The sequence below is a fragment of the Vicugna pacos genome, chromosome 18, assembly GCF_048564905.1.
Source record: "Vicugna pacos chromosome 18, VicPac4, whole genome shotgun sequence".
NCBI lineage: Eukaryota > Metazoa > Chordata > Mammalia > Artiodactyla > Camelidae > Vicugna > Vicugna pacos.
The window spans coordinates 33620132-33635772 of NC_133004.1; the positions used below are offsets into that span (position 1 = coordinate 33620132).

General features: G+C 53.7%; 2 protein-coding genes across 3 annotated transcripts; one reads left to right on the top strand and one right to left on the bottom strand.

Moving 5' to 3' along the window:
• Nucleotides 1-1771: 1771 nt before the first annotated feature.
• KAT8 (lysine acetyltransferase 8) lies at nucleotides 1772-11041 on the top strand. Its single transcript, XM_006201326.4, has 11 exons — nucleotides 1772-2040; nucleotides 3328-3402; nucleotides 3482-3657; nucleotides 7040-7093; nucleotides 7193-7357; nucleotides 8109-8198; nucleotides 9701-9841; nucleotides 9933-10026; nucleotides 10122-10272; nucleotides 10416-10570; nucleotides 10870-11041. The coding sequence occupies exons 1-11, from the start codon at nucleotides 1830-1832 to the stop codon at nucleotides 10932-10934; spliced, it is 1377 nt and encodes a 458-aa protein (XP_006201388.1). The 5' UTR covers nucleotides 1772-1829; the 3' UTR covers nucleotides 10935-11041.
• Nucleotides 11042-11114: 73 nt separating this feature from the next.
• PRSS8 (serine protease 8) lies at nucleotides 11115-15605 on the bottom strand. Of its 2 annotated transcripts, XM_006201436.4 has the most exons (6): nucleotides 14950-15603; nucleotides 14679-14696; nucleotides 12999-13161; nucleotides 12435-12706; nucleotides 12191-12357; nucleotides 11115-12060 (listed from the first exon to the last, which is right to left on the bottom strand). In XM_006201436.4, the coding sequence occupies exons 1-6, from the start codon at nucleotides 15032-15034 to the stop codon at nucleotides 11740-11742; spliced, it is 1026 nt and encodes a 341-aa protein (XP_006201498.1). In that variant the 5' UTR covers nucleotides 15035-15603; the 3' UTR covers nucleotides 11115-11739. The 2 variants fall into 2 exon arrangements, with proteins under 2 accessions (XP_006201498.1, XP_072799090.1); XM_072942989.1 differs by lacking the exon at nucleotides 14679-14696 and having other exon boundaries at nucleotides 14950-15605.
• Nucleotides 15606-15641: the final 36 nt, after the last annotated feature.

Sequence of the window (15641 nt, forward strand, 5' to 3'; positions counted from 1 at the left end):
GTGAAGTAACCCCCCTGCCCACCTTGCTAGGGAAGGAGAAGGCCTGAGGACCTGCTTGGTAGGACTGGTGATGGAGGTGGAGGATTCAGGGGAGACCGGGATTATATCTGGAGGTCAAACTCCAGGTGGTGGGAGACTGTTGTGACTTGCCGGGCTGAAAATCTGGCTGGCTGCAGCACAGAGGCTGGAGAGGTAGGCAGCAGCAAGGCTGAAAGGCCTTAAATGCACAGCCAAGAAGCATGGGTTTTATCATGGAGGCATCAGGGATCATGGAAGGGTTTTAAGCTAGGAAGGGAGGTTTCAGGTTGGAGTCCCTAGAAGCTGCCCTTAAGCAGAGGATTTGTGTCCAGGTGATTTGTTGAGAAAGTGCTCCCAGAAGGGAGTAGGGGAAGCAAGAAAGGGAAGGACAAGAGGCCTGGCGAGAGAGCTAAGCTCCATAGTCACTGATGAACTCCTCCACTTGACAATCATTGGCTTAATGTCTGTGTTTGAGTGGGGCTGGGGAGGTACTGAAAACCTCCGGGCTGAGAACTTCTGTTTCCAGCTCTTTTGAGGCAAAACAGGTCTATTAGCCACAGGGGCACTTCACCAAATAAGTCTCTGGTGCTGGCTTCTTAAAGCACATCGAAGGTTATATGAACACAAAGAAGCAACAACAAAAGATTTTGGGGAATCTGGGTGAATCATCATAGTTCTAGGGGTGGGTGGAGAGTGAGAGAAGGTAGAATTTTAGTTTTTAATTTTTTCTTGCCTGACTTCTGTTTATTTTTTGTTTCCTATGCTGCCAGACAACTGGCATTTATTGTCCCCTCCCAACTCCTTTATTCCCCAAAGCCAAGTTACCAGCACTGCCATTTTCCACAAATACTTAACTTAGGTATTTCCTCATCTGTAGCCTCATCCTTAGGTCTCGAGCATTCCACCCCTCTTAGAATTGTTTCCAAGCCCAATAACCAAATTACAAGTCAAAGACGACTCAGAGTGGCTAAAAGGAATGTTTATTGACACCTCCCCTGTCTGGCATTGTGCAATACACTTGTTTTATAGGAATAAAAGATAGATACATATATGGTTTCACCTTTATATAGTTATATGGCATATACAGTTTAACCTTTAACGATGCTCTGGGAATGGACACACTTGTATAACCAGGGATTCCTCATTCACTAAGCCTAAGACGCTCTCTGTTATATCCACTGCCTTAGGCTGTTTTCTGTTCAGGGGACATCTGGTTTGGAGAGTCTGATCCTTTCTTTAGAAAGGCTTGATTCTGTGAGAGTGATTTATTGGCTATCCCAGTACACACTCAGTCCTGATTCCCACACCCCAAATGTCTCCTTTTCCCCCCTGAACAAGGAGGGCAGTTTCTTCAGTCTTCAAAAACGGGGTGACTTGTATTTGGCTGGAGGAAATGGTCAGCACAGGGTGGGTGTTGATTCCAGGCTCACCGCCCTAATACTAGGCTTCCAGGGGTGCTGCTTTGGCTCCGCCTCGGTAAAACAGGGGCAGCGCCTCCTGATAACTGGCACACCTTGGCTTCCTCAGGCACAAAGGTCTTAAAAAGATCGAGCTGAGGCATCACATCAAGAAAGCCTTTCTCCTGTTTTCAACTCTAGGGTGCAGCCGTAATTCAAAACGGAAAACGAGCAACTTCAGGACAACTGGCACAGTCAACGTCTTCTGCCGCGGAGACTGCCGCACTAGCCAATGAGCTCCTGCCACGTCACAGACCGCACCCTCCAGCCTGCCGCGGACTCCTCCACGCATAGCTGACCCGGAGCTAAAGATACTGCGCGGCGCCGGATTCTGGCGTCACTTCCATTACAGCGATGGCGGCGCAAGGAGCAGCTGCGGCGGTTGCGGCGGCGACTTCAGGGGTCGTGGGGGAGGGCGAGCCTGGGCCCGGGGAGAATGTGGCGGTCGAGGGGACCGCTCCGTCCCCTGGCCGCGTCTCTCCTCCGACCCCGGCGCGTGGTGAGCCGGAAGTCACCGTGGAGATCGGAGAAACGTACCTGTGCCGGCGGCCGGATAGCACCTGGCGTGAGGGCGGGGCCCGGGGGCGGGGTTTAAGGGCGGCGGCGGGGCCAGAGTAGGGAGAACCGGGAGTTGAGGGCTCTCTCCCGCTCCGCCTACAAACCCCACCAGCAGTCGCGCGTTCGCCAGATTCTTCCTGTTGTATCCAGAGCTCCCATTCCACTTCTTTGCCCAATCTTAGGCTTGATTCCCTTTTCTTGTTAACACTGCTTGCTCACTGGTCTCCCTTATCTCTGTGACTTCCCCTTCTGTCCGTCTCCTACAGTCGCCAGCGGAGAGGACCTCCTAGAACACGAAAATGAGCTTCCCCTTTCCTATGTTGCTTTGCCTCATTTTCACATAAACCCCAAATTCCTTAGAATGGCATTGATCTTTGTGGCTTCTTTGGTTTTTAGCACCCCTAGCAAAGGTCATTGCCAGACCAGATCACACTATACCCTATAAAGACTATATGCCTTTTATCGCTGATGCCCTCTGCTTGGAATGCCCTTTCTTCTCTCTCTCCTTATTCAGCTGGCTAGTCCTGCTCATGCATTTAGCATCATATCCCCTGTGATGCCATTCTTGACTTCCTTCAGGCAAAGTGATTTGTTCCCTTCTGTATGTTCCTGCAACATTTTCTTCATACCTCAGCCACAGTATATGTACCATTATGTTGTTGTCTGTCTGTCTTACTTACCCCATCACCGTGGGAACTTCTGGAGGGCAGGATCACTCATGATCCATCACTGAATCCTCTGTATCCAGCAGCAACCCAGCACAGGGTCACACATGCAATGGTTGCCACACTCATTTATTAAATGATCTGCTAGTTGTCAGGTGCTATACTGAAAGCTTTAGAGGCATTAACTCACCGTTTGAGGTGGACACTGTTATCCTTATTTTACAGATGAAGAAACTGAGGCCCAGAAAGCCAGAATAACTTGTTCAGGTAGATACAGTTAGGAAGTGGGGCTCTCTGATTCCACAGCTAGCCCTTGTGACCCCTGAACAAATGAACGACGGAGTAAAGTAAAACAAGCATTGAATTTGGAACCAGGCTTAAACTCAGTTAAGTATTAGCTGTTAACACTTTTCAAATAGATGAGCCTGGGTAAACCTTAGTTTCCTCATCTCTAAGTAAGAATAACAGCCCCAGTCTGGCTCATCTCACGGGCAGTGATTGAAGGGACTGGCAGGTATTGGCAGATGAAGTTTGCTTACATTTGGCCCTGGAATCTGGGAAATTGCTCCTGAGTGCGAAGGATCAGCCCTGCCTTCTTTCCTGGTGATCCTAGCCTTTTTCCTTCACAGATTCTGCTGAAGTGATCCAGTCTCGAGTGAATGATCAGGAGGGCCGAGAGGAATTCTATGTGCACTATGTGGGCTGTGAGTGACTTGGGGTCTCCAGGTTTGGGTGGGAGGAGGGGAGGGGGATGGGCAGCCCCCTCATGGCCCATCCTCACAGTTAACCGACGACTGGACGAATGGGTGGACAAGAACCGGCTGGCACTGACCAAGACAGTGAAGGATGCCGTGCAGAAGAACTCAGAGAAGTACCTAAGCGAGCTGGCTGAGCAGCCTGAGCGCAAGATCACTCGCAACCAGAAGCGCAAGCACGATGAGATCAACCATGTGCAGAAGGTCCGGGCCCCTCCCCTTCCCCAGGGCCCCAGGAGGCTTAACTGCCTCTGCCAACTCCCTTGGGTCCCAGTGCTGGAACCACAGCAGCTTCCATTTCTTAAGCTCCTACAGCATGTCGGGGGCTTTACCACCTCTTCTCGTGTATTCTTCACAGACAAGAAAACAGGCTCAGAGAGGACAGGGGCTTGGCTTCAGTCTCGTGGCCAGGAAATGGCACAGCAGGGACTGAAACTCGGGCCTCCTGCACCGATAACCTTTTTTCCCCCCTATTGGCTGTGCCACATTGATAAATCGACTTGAAGTCTAAAGGGGAGGAAGAGAAAAAGTGATTTGGGGCACTTGCTTTTGCTAAGCAGCTTGCTGACTACTGTATGTGTGTAAACTCAACAGATCCTTCTTGACAACTCAACACCACAGGAATCATTGTTTCTCTGTGAGAAAAGCAGGAAGCAGGCTCAGAGAGGTTAAGTAACATGCCCAACGTCACACAGCTAGTAAAGGGGTGAGCCAAAATTAGAATAATAATGGCAGATGTTTATTGGCTTGTGAGTCACAGTATTAGGCTGAGTTTTTTAATACATGATCTCATTGAAGTTTCACAGCAACTTCACACGGTAAGCATTCTATATCCCCAGTTTATAAGGGAGATATAAATAGTTTAAGGAACCCAGTCGGGAATTAAATTTGCCAACTAGATCATCCTACCTTGGGGCACAAGCACTTAACTGTGACTTTGAAACATCTTAGAAAAACTCCTGCCATTTATTTCCAAAACTTGGATTCTTTTCATGAAGCCAGCGTGCCCCTGGTGGGTTTCCTTCCTCCCACTCTGAGCCTCAGTTTCTTGATTTGTGAAATGGCCTGTGCAAATGAGAACAGGATTCACGGAGCTCTCAAGGCACCCAGTCATTTTCAACCAGGTTGCGATTTCATTAGTCTGAATGTACATCATGGGCTTCGCAGCAAAGGTTTGCAAACTGTGGGGCACAACTGTTAGGTTGCCACAATAGTTCAGTGGGTTGTGACCATTTAAATTTCAAAAATGGACAAAATAGAATAGGACAGAAAATATCAGAGTGCATTGTAGTTTATTAAAGGTAAGTATTTTCAGGACCTTTTATTTCCCGCATAAATACATGTGTGTGTGTGTATGTGTATCAGCATGCCCGTTGGTTTACAGTGCTGTGGTAAAAAAAAATTGAAATGCCCTGAATTAGAAAGATCTCTAACATCTTAGGCAGGCACTGTCCAGTTGAACATCCTGTGATCAATGGAAATGTTCTGTATCTGTGCTGTCCAGTACAGGAGTCACTACCCACGTGTGGCTGTTGAGCACTTGAAATGTGTTTTGTACGACTATGAATGCAACTTTATTTGAATGAAATGAACTTAAATTAAGTAGCCACACATAGCAAGTGGCTCCTTTAGTGGGCAGCACAGATCTAAGATTTTCTTAGCTCCCCAACCAGGTTGCACTGACAAATTCAGTCTCAAAGATACACCTCTAAGCTGGCAGTCAGCAGGGTGGAGGACAATGGGCCAGTGGTGATACAATCAAAGAATGAATAATCAGCGAGTTAACAATTAGCCAAGTTGTTCAAAACCAAATTAATGTTTAATTCTAAATAAATTGCAGCATTTAAGAAAAGTAGTGTTTTTGTAGTTCTTTACCGTATTTGCAGAAGAGGATTGTGTTTTGTGAGTTGGAAAATGTGTTTTAAAGAGACAGGTGAGGAGGGAAATCTTCCTTCCCTCATCTTTGCAGGGGTTAGGCTTGGAGTTGGACAGACCAGGGCCCCAGGCCCAGCTGTGCTGAGTACCAGTTCTGTGACCACACCTCTTTGTGCCTCAGCGTCCTCTTTTGTGCTGTGCAGATAATGAGCACTCCTGTCTCAGGCTCGTTTTGAGGACTAAACTTAAGTAATGCCTCTGGAGTGAGTGCTTGGCACTCGGAATAAATGGCAACTGGCTAGTCCCCAAGGGCAAATGACCTCACCTCTCCCTGCCTGTTTATGTTTCTGTAAAATAGAAGTAAGAATGCTGTATCTCAGTGTTGCCCAGAAGGTTTTATGAGGCCATCCAGGTGAAGTGCTACATGTAGAGGGTTCTGGGTAAAATGCTGGCTCCTCTCTCCCTTCTCAACTTAAGCGCAAGGCTGCCGTCTACTCTGGCAGAGGTTATAGGCCTTCCACTGTCAGGCTGGACTTGGTTTCTCCTACAGCATCTGATGTAGGAACAGGGTGTCCTGTGAGTGCAATGTGACTTGTAGTCCCTGCCTTCCAAGGACTTGGAAAATAGGGGAGACGAAGGAGGGGCCATCAGAGGACACTGTTGTTGACCACTACATTCCTGACTTGGGAAGGGATGTATTCTGCTTCGGAAGAATCCAGTGAGGGCTTCTGGAGGGGATAGGAAGGGTGCTGGGCCTTGAAGGACAGGAAAGAGCATTGTAAAAACAATTACACGTGATTGCTTGCAAAGCTCTGCCTCATCACACACTCACCTGGCTCATGCTCAGGCCAGGTTGAGTAATCATTTGCTGGCAGCAGTAGGAGAGGGAAGGGCATTCAGGGCGGAAGGAACTGCGTGTGCAAAGGCATGAAGACCGGAAAGAGGAGTGTTGATAGTGGTGTGGATTTGAAGGTGCTAAGACTCGAGGCTGGGACTTTGCAGAGGCCTGGCCAACTGTCCAGACCTGAGATGGTGGCAGTGGCTATTTGGAGTGGGGCAGAGGGACTGATTCCAGAGATGACAAGGAGGTAGAGTCGACAGGACATGACGATTAATCGAATGACAGGCTGAGAGAGGAGGAGGAGTCCTGAGATCAGGCTTATTGTTCTTGGGCATCTGGACCGAGGGTAATGCTCCCAGTGAGATGGGAGACCCAGGAGGATGAACAGGTTTGCAGGGAGGAATGGTCGAGTTCCTTTCTGGACACCTAGAGTCTGATGTGCCTGTAGGAGGGGCCTCTGGAAGCAGTCCCATGGCAGGAAAGGGGTCCAGGCACATCAGTTCCTGCAATGGGTGTAGAAGACCAGATCCATTATTTCATCTGTCTCACAACAACTTTGGCAGAGCTGGATTGATCCCATTGTACAGCTGAATCCAAGGACTGGAACCCAGCCTCCTGATCCTGGCCCTATTCACCTGGCAAAAGGTCCAAACTGGGGCATCAGAGATGTCTGGGTGGGTGGGCAGATGGGAGAGGACTTGGACCAGCTAGCTTTAAACCACATAAAACAAGTGTGCTGTTTGTATGGTGATTACTGTCATTCAGGGGACAAGGTCTGGAAGACAAGAGGGATGCACTGGGTTGTGGGACGGGAGAGGTGGCCTGACCACCACTTTGATTCACCTCTGTCCACCGCTCTTTCTCGCTCAGACCTATGCAGAGATGGACCCCACAACAGCAGCCTTGGAGAAGGAACACGAGGCGGTAAGCAGGGGAAGGGGTCCTAACTGGGCACCCCCTCCTCGCTGCTTTCCTTGCCCAAACTGAGCCACCCACTGCTTGCCACTCCCACCTCACCCACAGATCACTAAAGTGAAGTACGTGGACAAGATCCACATTGGGAACTACGAAATTGATGCCTGGTACTTCTCACCGTTCCCCGAAGATTATGGGAAACAGCCCAAGCTCTGGCTCTGCGAGTACTGCCTCAAGTACATGAAATATGAGAAGAGCTACCGCTTCCACTTGGTGAGGCCGGGCCGGGCCAGGCCTGGTGAGCTGGGTGGGCATCAAAGCTGAGGGCTGGCTGAGGCGGTGGCACTGGGGAGGAGAATCAGACCTGAGCTGTTGAGTCCCAGGACAGGCTGCTCCTGGGTTGGGAGACTTGGGTTCCAGGCCTGACTCTGCCTTTGCTGGAGTGACCTTGGCCCACTTGCTGACCCGTCCTGGTCCTCAGTTTCCTCTTCTGTGGAATGAGGACCCTCTGGGGTCCCTGGCTCTTCAGTACATGTTTACCAGGGTCAGGTTCCTTTGTGCAAAAGAGGAAGGAAGCCCAGCCCCGAGCAGTGGGACCACAGGGTGTGGACGGAGGGAAGCACTGGTACACAGGAGCCTCCAGGGCCGTGCAGTGGGGTGTTTCCCAAAGGGTAGACTGCGGCCAATGCATGTGGTTTAGGAAATGCCTTGTCATGGATGCCAGCCCTCCAGAGTCCTCTACAATCACATTGATCTGGACTTAAAACCATCTAGCTGTGTGCTGTTCGAGCCAGCACACTTAGCCTCTCTGTGCTTCAATTGCTCCATCTGTGAAATAGGATGTCTCCTCAGAAGGCTGGGAGGATTGGGAGGATTACTCCACATAGGTAAAGGGTGGAGCCCCGTGTCTGCTGATGGGGAAGCAGAGGGAAGCAGAGGCCTGCTTCCAGACACACAGGGTGGCATGGGCCCCCCGCGGGGAACCTCCGGGCCTTATGCCTGTGTCTCTGCATCTCCACCCCAGGGCCAGTGCCAGTGGCGGCAGCCCCCAGGGAAGGAGATCTATCGCAAGAGCAACATCTCTGTGTACGAGGTGGATGGCAAAGACCACAAGGTGAGCCACACGGCGGAGGCGCTGTGGGAGGTGGAGGGGATGCACTGGGCACTTCCTGACCACCTCACTGTCGCCAAAGGGTAGAGGCCAGCCTTAGCATGAGAAGAGGGCTGTGGGCATGTACTTGGCCTGGCACTCAGCCTGTGGTCAGGTGTGCAATAAACACGTGGCCCTGTGGTGCCAGCCTTGGGCACAGGGTTTCCCTTCTGTCCTCGGGGACCTTTCTTCTGATGGGGTAGCTTAGTTTGGGCAGATCTGGAACCCAGAGTGGAGATTGTCTTGCCTAAGGCTGCTCTTAAAAGCACTTTCTCTTTCTGCCTAAAGAAAAGGTGTTTGTTTTTCCTGGGAGGGAATTGCTTTGTGTGAGATTTCCTGCCTGAGAGCTCAGTGGCTCAGACAGCCAAGTTCCTTGTTCCTGGAGAGACACTTCAGTGGGGCAGGGTGGGGCCTTTGGGGCCTACTTTGCTGTAATTGAGAACTTGGCCTTTGCCTAGTCAGTCTCAGAAGGTCTCCCCAAGTGTCCCAGTTTCCCCTGGAAGGGCAGCTGAGTGTGAGACAAAGAGGGCAAGCTTCTGAGTGGCTCCTGGCTTCAAATCGCCCTCGTCATTTCCTGGCTGACCTTGGATAAGTTACTTAAGGTTTTTGTTCCTGTTTCCTCATCTATAAGACAGAAGTCATGGTAATATTTATCTCCTTGGCTGGTCAGTGGAATAAATGAGATAGCACAGTCAAGTACTTAGCACAGCGCCTGACATGCCATAGGGGCTTCGCCAACATGTGCCTTTGTTATTATTGGTGACCTCTTGGCACGCAGCCAGCGTTGTGATAGATAGCTTGAGGAATATCCATTCTTAGCCCGGCCCGAGCCTCCTGCTCTGTCTTCCTGAGCGTGAACGGGGGTGGGGGGGGGAGTGGCAGAAAGGGCTCCACCAGGAGATGTGGGTGTTCTTTCCAGCTATACCCTCTCCAGTTTTGAGGCCTCAGGCAAGCACTTCCCAGCCCAGAACCTCAATTTCCTCGTAAGCTAACTGAGTCTAGCAATGCTGGGCTCACACAATTGTTGGGTCAAATGAGAGTGGATGGGAAAGGTGTCCTTAGTCTGTGCCATGGAGACAACCTCAAGGTCTTCTGACGTCGGTCTCTGGCCTGGTGGAGCCAAGTGGGCCAACAGCACAGACCTCAGTCAGGCTCAAGGGTCACCAGTTCAGCAAACGTACCAAGCCCCCAGCTGCATGATTAACCTTGTGCTGGGTGCTGGAGACACAGCTATGAACAATCAGAAGTCAGATACCAAGTTGATCCAAAATCATGCTAAGGCTCCTTCCAATTCTAAACATGACAGTTCTGGTGAGGAGCCCACTTCTCACTGGCCTGGCACCAGCTGCTCTCTGGAGCTTGGCACTTGCAGGGCAGGGTGGCAGCTCCTGCCCAGGCCTCAATGGGGCTGAGTGGGAGAGTTGTACCTGCTCCCTGAGCCTGCTTCCTTCTCCCCAACCCCTCAGATTTACTGTCAGAACCTGTGTCTGCTGGCCAAGCTTTTCCTGGACCACAAGACGTTGTACTTTGACGTGGAGCCCTTTGTCTTTTACATCTTAACTGAGGTGGACAGGCAGGGGGCCCACATCGTTGGCTACTTCTCAAAGGTACTAGGTTGGGAAGCCCAGGTTGAGAGAGGGAGGGAGGACTGCGTGGGGGCTGAACCTCCCCAGAGGCCCTGAGCATGCACCCCTGCAGGAGAAGGAGTCTCCAGATGGAAACAACGTAGCCTGCATCCTGACCCTGCCCCCCTACCAGCGCCGTGGCTATGGGAAGTTCCTCATTGCTTTCAGTGAGTGGTTCCTGGCTTGTCCAGGAAGGGTGGCTGTGGTGAGGGGTGCCAGGGTGGGGCTGAGTCCTGAGGGTCCTCATCTCCACTGCCACCAGGCTACGAGCTGTCCAAGCTGGAGAGCACTGTAGGTTCCCCTGAGAAGCCGCTGTCCGACCTGGGCAAGCTCAGCTACCGCAGCTACTGGTCCTGGGTCCTGCTGGAGATCCTGCGAGACTTCCGGGGCACACTGTCCATCAAGGACCTTAGGTGAGAGAGGCATCCTGGACCCTCAAGGAGGCAAGGACTCTCCTCAGATTGGCCATGATCCCATCTCCTTGCCCCCTTTTGGTGTCCCAGCTAAACCCCACAAGAGAACCCCCTACAGCATCTGCTCTACTCCCTTCCTGCAGCCAGATGACGAGCATCACCCAGAATGACATCATCAGCACCCTGCAGTCCCTCAACATGGTCAAGTATTGGAAGGGTCAGCATGTGATCTGTGTCACACCCAAGTTGGTGGAGGAACACCTCAAAAGTGCCCAGTATAAGAAGCCACCCATAACAGGTGGGTGGGGGGCTGCCCAGGGTGTGTGTGTAGGGGTGGGGGTAGGTGTGAGGACTGCTGGGAGCCAAGGCCTCCTTTTTGCTGTCACCTGATCCCAAACCAGTCTGACCAGCTCCCAGGACCGAAGCCTGGGGCAGGCCACTCATTCTTGGGCTTCCCTGCCCCGCCCCCGCCAGGACTCAGTCTGCCCTTGTTCTCACCTCGGGGTGAAACCTGGCCTGGGCCCAGGGCAGAGCAGCCAGTGTGAGCGGGCCGGGCCCGGGGGCCCAGTCCTCCTCTCACGCCTCTTCTCCCCGCAGTGGACTCTGTCTGCCTCAAGTGGGCACCCCCCAAGCACAAGCAAGTCAAACTCTCCAAGAAGTGAGCGGCCTGTGCCCCCGCTGCTGGACCTGTGCCTCCTTGCCCCTTAGCCTGTAAATATGTACAGACCGGTTTCATCATTTTTTTTTAATAAAGTAAGTTCTGCTGGTGGCTGTGGACTTTGGAGGTAGGAGGGAGAGGCCTGGAACCGATGTCCTTCATTTCATGTCAACACACATAGCTGTTTTATTCTCAGAACATTTTACTCCTTCCTGCTTCATCTAGCCCCCAACCTCAGATGCGAGTCAGAGCCCAGTTCCGGCGGGGGCTCAGTCCTCCGGAGTCAAGGAGTTAGGGCTCAAGGGGGGCAGGGCAGCCAATGGGGCAAGACTAGGGCCTTTTCTGTCCTTGAAAACATGCTGCCCGGAGGCAGCCCCAGCCCAGAAGGCAGTATGAGGGTGCAGTGATGGGGCTGATCAGGCAGAACAGGACATGCTGGAGCCAGCCCTTCAGCAGCAGTCACCTGGGCAGTCTTCTAGAAACAGGTGGGCAGCCAGGGCCTGTTTTCATAGCTTAGGGTCCTTGGGGCTCCATAGGAGCCCAACCAGTAGGCTTGTGGACAGATGGAGGTGGCCAGAGGTCCTCGCCAGTACCACAGGCAGGAAACTCCTGTGGTGGAGGTTATAGTCCCAAAGAACAACTCAGAAGAGTGGGTCAGAGGTCAGGGTGGTGCTCTGAGCTGCCACAGGGTCCTGGGAGGAAGGAGCGGCCCATCAGGTCCCAGGGCCAGGGCCATCCTGGGGCCAGGCGTTTGTCCTCAGGTGTGATGTGGAGGTCCCAGAAGCAGCTCGGCTCCCAGAGTGAGTAGCTTAGTGCTCGTGCCATGGGCGGAGGAGGCCCAGGGTCAGACCTAGTGGCAGCAGAATGGACCACCCCCAGCCCTGGGCTGGAGCAGAGTTTAAGGCCCCGTAGTTGCTGCAGAGGTCGCCATCAGGCTCGGATTCCTGGATTTGGGGCACCACTTGAGGCTGGAGCTCTGCCACTTGGTGGTGAATCCAGGAGGCGTAGCTGGAGGTCAAAGTGTACACACCAGGCCTGTTGGGGGCCCCACAGGCATCACCCCAGCTTACAATGCCTGCCAGGTACCAGAGGCCCTCCACAGGGCAGGAGAGTGGGCCCCCAGAGTCACCCTGAGGAGAAAAGCCACACCAAAGCTGTCAGGACTAGGTCCCAGCCCTCCAGTTATCCAAGTCAGCGCCATCCAGCCCTCACCTCCCAAGACACACGTCTTGTCTGTTCCCCTGGACCCCTTGCAATTACCTGGCAGGCATCCTTGCCCCCGTTCACGTAGCCAGCACACACCATGTCCTGCTGGATAACGTGGGGCTCGTTGGGCTTGGCGTCGATGTTGTAAAGGCAGTTACAGGTCTCACGACTGATCAACGGCACCTCAAGTTTCTGCAGTGGCCTGGGGGCCTGGAGGCTCACTGTTGAGGCAAAAGATGCTTACCCAGGGCCTCCTGCCCTGAGGTGGCTCCCCTCTAGACCTCAGCGCCCACCTCACCTGAGGGGGCCACGTGGCCCCATCCAGTGACAGTGCACTGGAGCCCATTGGGGAAGGAGGCGTTGGCAGCGGGGAGGCAGATGGGCCGGATGTAGCGGGAGAAGGTGACGGGGCTGCTGAGCTGGAGGAGCGCGATGTCACCCTCGGAGCCCTCCTGGAGGTAGCTGGGGTGGGAAATGACCTGCGCCACGGTGCGGACCTCTGCCTGAGAGTTGTAGTAGTCCAGCTCGTGGGCCCCCAGCTTTACCTCGTAGTGGTCTTTGTGGTAATCCCTGCAGGCAGAGGGGCGAAGGCTGGGACCCGAGAGACCTGTCCCGGTTCCCTGGTCCCTGTTGCTTGTGGCACCCAACCTCAGATTCTGACCTTACAGGTCCCCCACTGCATCCTAGTTTTATCCTGTGACCTGTGACCTCTGGCCTTCCCTCCCGACAGATCCTTCCAGATTTTATTAATAGTCCTCGAGTCAACCCAAGAACCCTAACCTCTGACCTAGAGTGACCCCCTGGACTTTCACCTCCAGCCCACTTTTGACTTCCCCACCCTGCCCCCTACCCCAGCTCATACCTTGGGAAGCAGTGAGCGGCCGACAGCACCCACTGCTCAGACACGAGAGAACCGCCACACACATGGATGCCGTCGTGGTTGATGCTGACCTGCCAGGGCCACTGGCCAGGGCTTGCATTGCTACCACCTGCGACACGTGCTTGGACGGCCACGCCGCAGGAAGCTGCCGGGGAGGAAGGGGAGGGGGTCAGGCCCTCTGGGGCCCACAAACCGCGTCCTTAGCCCTGCCACTCCCAACACAGCCCAGGAGGTCTGGTTTGGAGCTGGGGAAGTGAGTTCATAGAAGTCGGCTGCCCTTTGTCCCCATCCCACGGCTCACCAGTCATGGTCAGTTCTGCCCCCTTGCTCTCCTCGACCCAGGACCTAACTAAGATCACATCCAGCTTCTCTCCTCTCAGGCCTTCCCGCCTTCCATCTGATCCATTCCTTACAAGTCTGAAGATCTTTATGAACCACAAACCTGGCCAGGTCATACCGCTGCTTAAATCCTCCCCTTGCTCTGCACTGCCCTTGAAGGAGATTCCAGCCCTTCTATGGCAGTGCTGTCTACTCCAGCCATCCCTCTGAACACTTGCTATCACATTGGGCCACACACTTGTTCATCTCCAGACCTTTATTCAGATCACTCTGCCTAGAAACTTTCCTCACTCCTACTTTGCTCAGCAAACTTCTGTTTGCCTACAGAGATGGTTCAGACATCAGCCTCTCTGCAGCCTGCCTGACCCTGCTGGCTGAGTTATGTGATGCCTTGGAGCCCTGGTCCTAGGGCCCCTGCTTCTCAGACACGGTTGTTTCTAGTTATGACTGTGCTTCAACCATACCTACCTGGGCATTCCCTAGGGGCAGGGACTAGGGCAGATCCTCGTGTCCCCAGCGCACAGCACAGGGCTGGGCACACAGATGGAGTCACGGATGTGTGTTGAACAAATGAACAGAATAGCTGGGCTCTCAGGGTGTGAACGTCTTGTTTCCAGGACAGCCCCACCCCTGCTAAGGCCGCTGTTTGGAGCAGGACCCAAATGACCTTCAAAAAGTCACCTTCCCAGAAGCAGGGAAAACCGCCCAGCCAGGCTCCTCCTCCTTTCCTCATAAAAGGAACAATAGCTACCATTTAGGGACCAATAGTTCTAGCAATGCCAGGCCCTGAAGGGGCTTTCACTTCCTTTATCTTGCTGACTCCTTGGACAGCCCCAGGAGATAGAATCAACTTCATTTTAGAGGTGAGGGTTCGGGCACCGAGATGCATGGTGAAGCTAGGATTACAAACCTGACTGGCAGTGGGGCAGTGTAACAAGGAGACCCTTGGTCTGTTTCCCTCAAAACAAGCCACCTTTGGAGTCAGACCAGGATTTAAACCCCAGCTCTGTCACTTACTGGTGGCGTGCCCTTGGGCAAATCACTTCTCTGCCCGTTTCTTTATCCATAGATTGAGGGCTATGATCACTGCCTCACAGAGATCTCAGGAGACCTAATCATGTTGATCACCACATTACCCAAATCTAGGTGACAGCTGTGTTTCCTCAGGGGCACCTGATCCACAGTGGGCGATCAACGTGATAAGACAACAGGAGTGGGCGAGACAGCTTTGCAGAGAGAGGGTCAGGCACTCAAACGCTCCAGGGGAATCTGGGTCTGCGGCCCCGCCCCTTCCCCTCCCCCCATCTCCCCCAGCAGCCTCACCTTCGGACCCTTCAGCTCCTGGAGGGAAAGAGAAAAAGGGAGGGTGAGGAGGGAAGTCTCAAGTTCCCAGACCTCTAAGCACCTGCCGTTTCTCTGGAGGGCTGCCCAGGAGGCCAAAGCTGAGGGGAGAGGCCAGGAACTAGGGAGGCTAAAGCTAGGGGTTCCTGAACCCAGGATAAGGGATATGCCCCAGAAAAGGGATAGACCCTCGGCCCCAGTGCACTACCCAGCCCCGCCCCATACCCCGCGCTCCCCACCGGCACATACTCACCCATCCCATTCTGGACTAATCCAAGCAAAAGCGCAGTGGCCACAGCCTCCGGCCACCTAAGCCCCAGGCGCACCCTCTGGGCCATGGCCCAGGGACCAGGGGCCCTGGGAAGGGACCAGGCACCCAAGGGAAGGGACCTAGGGTGGGGTTGGAAGGGAAGATCCAGGTGTCGGGACCAGAGGGAAGAGGGAGCAGGCGTCAAAGGCTGGCTTCGGACGCAGGAACGGGACACCAAGGGAAACGCTGGGGTCTCCGCCGCCGGCAGTGAGGACACGTCTCCAGCACGTCCTGGGTCTGCAGTACACCTTCCGGAGTGGCAGCTCCCTTGGAAAGGGCACCTACCTGCCCGCCCCTCCCCTGGCCCCGCCCTCCTCGCTCAGCTTGGCTGGCTTCTTTTGCCGCCACTGAAGTCCTGAGTCCTTCCAGACACCTCGACTGTGTGTGCTGGTGTGCGTCTGCGTGTGTTGGGGTTTGAGCAGCCTCAGGCAGGGCTGGAAACTCTGATGGCTGGACTCCCAACCCAACTGCTTTTGGGTCCTGTCTTTCTGGTCTCCCGGACCAGTTATGCCCCCCAGCGCCTGGCCCAGACTTTGTTATTGTGGGGCCACAGCTGCTCCTCCCTCCTTCCCTCCGGAGGCCTGGCATTTGAGCCCAGGACACCTGGGTCTACCTCCGGGCTAGGGCCCTTTTAG

Bases quoted from the DNA above. Each gene is read 5' to 3' on its own strand.
- KAT8 (XM_006201326.4), top strand. From the start codon at position 1,830: ATGGCGGCGCAAGGAGCAGCTGCGGCGGTTGCGGCGGCGACTTCAGGG. The intron at 3,403-3,481 runs GTGAGTGACTTG...CCATCCTCACAG, and splicing joins CTATGTGCACTATGTGGGCT to TTAACCGACGACTGGACGAA. The intron at 9,842-9,932 runs GTACTAGGTTGG...GCACCCCTGCAG, and splicing joins TCGTTGGCTACTTCTCAAAG to GAGAAGGAGTCTCCAGATGG.
- PRSS8 (XM_006201436.4), bottom strand. From the start codon at position 15,034: ATGGCCCAGAGGGTGCGCCTGGGGCTTAGGTGGCCGGAGGCTGTGGCC. The intron at 12,707-12,998 runs GTATGAGCTGGG...CTCTGCCTGCAG, and splicing joins GCCGCTCACTGCTTCCCAAG to GGATTACCACAAAGACCACT. The intron at 12,061-12,190 runs GTAATTGCAAGG...TTTTCTCCTCAG, and splicing joins GGGGCAAGGATGCCTGCCAG to GGTGACTCTGGGGGCCCACT.